The sequence below is a fragment of the Diorhabda sublineata genome, chromosome 4, assembly GCF_026230105.1.
Source record: "Diorhabda sublineata isolate icDioSubl1.1 chromosome 4, icDioSubl1.1, whole genome shotgun sequence".
Lineage (NCBI taxonomy): Eukaryota > Metazoa > Arthropoda > Insecta > Coleoptera > Chrysomelidae > Diorhabda > Diorhabda sublineata.
In genome coordinates, this window is record NC_079477.1 from 36100432 (window position 1) to 36106418 (window position 5987).

General features: G+C 26.6%; 1 protein-coding gene across 1 annotated transcript in view; it reads left to right on the forward strand.

Annotated features, from left to right (window-relative positions):
- LOC130443380 (GATA-binding factor 6-B-like) overlaps positions 1-5257 on the forward strand; it is a 33415-nt gene extending 28158 nt beyond the window's left edge. Inside the window, exons 6-7 of the mRNA XM_056777952.1 lie at positions 4929-4990; positions 5204-5257. Of these exons, the coding sequence (XP_056633930.1) occupies positions 4929-4990; positions 5204-5257 (116 nt within the window). The remainder of the gene's footprint in view (positions 1-4928; positions 4991-5203) is intronic.
- Positions 5258-5987: the final 730 nt, after the last annotated feature.

Below are 5987 nucleotides of genomic sequence, written 5' to 3' on the forward strand. Positions count from 1 at the left end.
GATTCAATTGAGGCTATTTATGAGAATCTATAGAGTTTTTAGAGTCATTTGAACCTTTCTATAAAGATTTAAAGTATTTTCGGAGTCATTTCAGCAATCTTAGAAGATTTATCGTATTTTTAGAATCATTTGAGGCAATTTATCAGAATCCATAGTATTTTTAGATTCATTTGATGGAATTTATGAGAATCTATAGAGTTTTTAGAATCATTTGAGCCTTTCTATAAAGATTAAAAGTATTTTCAGAGTCATTTCAGCAATCTTAGAAGATTTATTGCATTTTTAGATTCAATTGAGGCTATTTATGAGAATCTATAGAGTTTTTAGAGTCATTTGAACCTTTCTATAAAGATTTAAAGTATTTTCGGAGTCATTTCAGCAATCTTAGAAGATTTATCGTATTTTTAGATTCATTTGATGGAATTTATGAGAATCTATAGAGTTTTTAGAATCATTTGAGCCTTTCTATAAAGATTAAAAGTATTTTCAGAGTCATTTCAGCAATCTTAGAAGATTTATCGTATTTTTAGAGTCATTTGAGGCAATTTATCAGAATCCATAGTATTTTTAGATTCATTTGATGGAATTTATGAGAATCTATAGAGTTTTTAGAGTCATTTGAGCCTTTCTATAAAGATTAAAAGTATTTTCAGAGTCATTTCAGCAATCTTAGAAGATTTATTGCATTTTTAGATTCAATTGAGGCTATTTATGAGAATCTATAGAGTTTTTAGAGTCATTAGAGCCTTTCTATAAAGATTTAAAGTATTTTCGGAGTCATTTCAGCAATCTTAGAAGATTTATCGTATTTTTAGAGTCATTTGAGGCAATTTATCAGAATCCATAGTATTTTTAGATTCATTTGATGGAATTTATGAGAATCTATAGAGTTTTTAGAATCATTTGAGCCTTTCTATAAAGATTGAAAGTATTTTCAGAGTCATTTCAGCAATCTTAGAAGATTTATTGCATTTTTAGATTCAATTGAGGCTATTTATGAGAATCTATAGAGTTTTTAGAGTCATTTGAACCTTTCTATAAAGATTTAAAGTATTTTCGGAGTCATTTCAGCAATCTTAGAAGATTTATCGTATTTTTAGAGTCATTTGAGGCAATTTATCAGAATCCATAGTATTTTTAGATTCATTTGATGGAATTTATGAGAATCTATAGAGTTTTTAGAATCATTTGAGCCTTTCTATAAAGATTAAAAGTATTTTCAGAGTCATTTCAGCAATCTTAGAAGATTTATTGCATTTTTAGATTCAATTGAGGCTATTTATGAGAATCTATAGAGTTTTTAGAGTCATTTGAACCTTTCTATAAAGATTTAAAGTATTTTCGGAGTCATTTCAGCAATCTTAGAAGATTTATCGTATTTTTAGATTCATTTGATGGAATTTATGAGAATCTATAGAGTTTTTAGAATCATTTGAGCCTTTCTATAAAGATTAAAAGTATTTTCAGAGTCATTTCAGCAATCTTAGAAGATTTATCGTATTTTTAGAGTCATTTGAGGCAATTTATCAGAATCCATAGTATTTTTAGATTCATTTGATGGAATTTATGAGAATCTATAGAGTTTTTAGAGTCATTTGAGCCTTTCTATAAAGATTAAAAGTATTTTCAGAGTCATTTCAGCAATCTTAGAAGATTTATTGCATTTTTAGATTCAATTGAGGCTATTTATGAGAATCTATAGAGTTTTTAGAGTCATTAGAGCCTTTCTATAAAGATTTAAAGTATTTTCGGAGTCATTTCAGCAATCTTAGAAGATTTATCGTATTTTTAGAGTCATTTGAGGCAATTTATCAGAATCCATAGTATTTTTAGATTCATTTGATGGAATTTATGAGAATCTATAGAGTTTTTAGAATCATTTGAGCCTTTCTATAAAGATTGAAAGTATTTTCAGAGTCATTTCAGCAATCTTAGAAGATTTATTGCATTTTTAGATTCAATTGAGGCTATTTATGAGAATCTATAGAGTTTTTAGAGTCATTTGAACCTTTCTATAAAGATTTAAAGTATTTTCGGAGTCATTTCAGCAATCTTAGAAGATTTATCGTATTTTTAGAGTCATTTGAGGCAATTTATGAGAATCTATAGAGTTTTTAGAATCATTTGAGCCTTTCTATAAAGATTGAAAGTATTTCCAGAGTCATTTCAGCATACTTAGAGGATTTATTCCCTTTTTAGATTCAATTGAGGCTATTTATGAGAATCTATAGACCTTTTACAGTCAATTGAGCCTTCCTATAAAGAATTAAAGTATTTTCAAAGTCATTTCAGCATTCTTAGAAGATTTATTGCATTTTTAGATTCAATTGAGGCTATTTATGAGAATCTATAGAGTTTTTAGAGTCATTAGAGCCTTTCTATAAAGATTTAAAGTATTTTCGGAGTCATTTCAGCAATCTTAGAAGATTTATCGTATTTTTAGAGTCATTTGAGGCAATTTATCAGAATCCATAGTATTTTTAGATTCATTTGATGGAATTTATGAGAATCTATAGAGTTTTTAGAATCATTTGTGCCTTTCTATAAAGATTGAAAGTATTTTCAGAGTCATTTCAGCAATCTTAGAAGATTTATTGCATTTTTAGATTCAATTGAGGATATTTATGAGAATCTATAGAGTTTTTAGAGTCATTAGAGCCTTTCTATAAAGATTAAAAGTATTTTCAGAGTCATTTCAGCAATCTTAGAAGATTTATTGCATTTTTAGATTCAATTGAGGCTATTTATGAGAATCTATAGAGTTTTTAGAGTCATTAGAGCCTTTCTATAAAGATTTAAAGTATTTTCGGAGTCATTTCAGCAATCTTAGAAGATTTATCGTATTTTTAGAGTCATTTGAGGCAATTTATCAGAATCCATAGTATTTTTAGATTCATTTGATGGAATTTATGAGAATCTATAGAGTTTTTAGAATCATTTGTGCCTTTCTATAAAGATTGAAAGTATTTTCAGAGTCATTTCAGCAATCTTAGAAGATTTATTGCATTTTTAGATTCAATTGAGGATATTTATGAGAATCTATAGAGTTTTTAGAGTCATTAGAGCCTTTCTATAAAGATTAAAAGTATTTTCAGAGTCATTTCAGCAATCTTAGAAGATTTATTGCATTTTTAGATTCAATTGAGGCTATTTATGAGAATCTATAGAGTTTTTAGAGTCATTAGAGCCTTTCTATAAAGATTTAAAGTATTTTCGGAGTCATTTCAGCAATCTTAGAAGATTTATCGTATTTTTAGAGTCATTTGAGGCAATTTATCAGAATCCATAGTATTTTTAGATTCATTTGATGGAATTTATGAGAATCTATAGAGTTTTTAGAATCATTTGTGCCTTTCTATAAAGATTGAAAGTATTTTCAGAGTCATTTCAGCAATCTTAGAAGATTTATTGCATTTTTAGATTCAATTGAGGATATTTATGAGAATCTATAGAGTTTTTAGAGTCATTAGAGCCTTTCTATAAAGATTAAAAGTATTTTCAGAGTCATTTCAGCAATCTTAGAAGATTTATTGCATTTTTAGATTCAATTGAGGCTATTTATGAGAATCTATAGAGTTTTTAGAGTCATTAGAGCCTTTCTATAAAGATTTAAAGTATTTTCGGAGTCATTTCAGCAATCTTAGAAGATTTATCGTATTTTTAGAGTCATTTGAGGCAATTTATCAGAATCCATAGTATTTTTAGATTCATTTGATGGAATTTATGAGAATCTATAGAGTTTTTAGAATCATTTGAGCCTTTCTATAAAGATTGAAAGTATTTTCAGAGTCATTTCAGCATTCTTAGAATATTTATCGTATTTTTAGATTCAATTGAGGCTATTTATGAGAATCTATAATATTTTAGAGTCATTTGAAACCGTTCATATCCAGAAAAAAAGTATCATTTGTCAAAAAAGAAAACAGATTCCACAATTATTCTATAGGTTGATTAAGTTGAATTCGTTAAAGAGAAACGATAGTTTCGAGCCCGAATCATCATCATCATCATCATGTCATTTTAAGTGGATTAACTTCGTATTACTTTATATTAAAACTGTGATATTGGGTGTTTAGGTAGTCAGTTGTGTGCCGCTTCAGCATAGATTTTTCGTCTATATTATTTATTTATGTTGTTTGTAAAATTTTTACCATTGTGTATGATAGAAATAATCGTAATAAAATGTTTTTTTTTTAAGTAAAAATAAAGTGTTTTCGTTTCTGGAAAATTCAGTTGTCAAAATGAAAATTCTATTGAGCTTTACGTTGAAAATTCCAGATGGAAACACTTGGAATTTTGGTATTTTCAAAGCCAAAGAATTTTTATAGATATTTATGGTTTTTCAAAGTCGTTTTAGAACTTTTTTTTTTCAATTTTCAGGCAGAATAAGTGAAATTCATGAATTTTTAGAAGCATTTAAGTTTTTATGGAATTTTATGGTAGTTTTTGAATTCGTTTTGAGATTTTTATGGGAATTTATAGTATTTTTAGAGCCGTTTCAGGACTTTTTTCCAATTTTCAGGCAGAAAAACTGAATTTTATAGTATTTTTATGGCCATTACGAAGATTTTATTGAATTCTTTGGTAATTTTTAAAGTCTTTTTGAGATTTCTATGGAAATTTATGGTATTTGTATAGTCGTTTCAGAACTTTTTTCATTTTTCAGGCAGAAAAACTGAAGTTTATGATATTTTTAGAGCCATTCCGAAGATTTTATTGAATTCTATGGTCATTTTTGTTTTTTTTTATTTCTATGTAAATTTATGGTGTTTTTAGAGCCGTTTTAGGATTTTTTTTCAATTTTATGAAGTTTATACTATTTTTAGAGCTATTTCAAACATTTTATTAACTTCTATGGTTATTTTTTATGTCTTTTGGGATTCCTATGTGAATTTATATTGATTTTGAACTTTATTTCCAATTTTCAGGCAGAAAAACTGAAGTTTATGGTATTTTTAAAGCCATTCCGAAGATTTTATCAACTTCTATGGTAATTTTTGGATTTTTTTTTATTTCTATGTAAACTCATGGTGTTTTTAGAGACGTTTTAGGATTTTTTTACAATTTTCTGAAGTTTATAATATTTTTAGAGCTATTTCAAAGATTTTATCAACTTCTATGGTGATTTTTTAAGTCTTTTGGGATTCCTATGTGATTTTTTAGTGATTTTGAACTCGTTTTTGAATTTTTTTCCCATTTTCAGGCAGAAAAACTGAAGTTTATGGTATTTTCAGAGCCATTCCGAGGATTTTATTGAATTCTATGGTAATTTTTGGATTTTTTTTTTGGATTTCCATGTGAATTTATGGTGATTTTAACGTTGCTTTTGCACTTTTTCCCAATTTTCTGGCAAAAAACTGAATTTTATAGTATTTTTATGGGCATTACGAAGATTTTATTGAATTCTTTGGTAATTTTTAAAGTCTTTTTGAGATTTCTATGGGAATTTATGGTATTTGTAGAGTCCTTTCAGAACTTTTTTCATTTTTCAGGCAGAAAAACTGAAGTTTATGGTATTTTTAGAGCCATTTCCAAGATTTTATGGAACTTTATGATTTTTTTAAAGTCATTTTTTAATTTATTTTAAGTTTTGAGCATCATTGTTTTCCTAAAGTGAAGTTTTTATCAATTTCTTCAAAAATACACAAAAAATTTTAGAGCCAATTAACATTTTCATGTAAATTTATAGTATTTTTGAGTCAAGTGATAGATTTTTTAAATTTTGAGGCAGTAGTGTCGAAAATCACTGTATTTCACGAAATTTCTCGAGAAATTTCGCAATTTTCCAGACAAATTAATTGATTCTATATAACTTCTACGATTATTCGTTTTATTTATTAAATTTTCATTTGCCATTTAACAATATTTTCAGTATTTCAACTCAAAATCAACTCAACTAAAAATCCACCCTATATACAGATTGTATTCTAACACATCCTGTGAATAATTTCAATAAATAATTACGATTTATGATAATTTTCATCAGA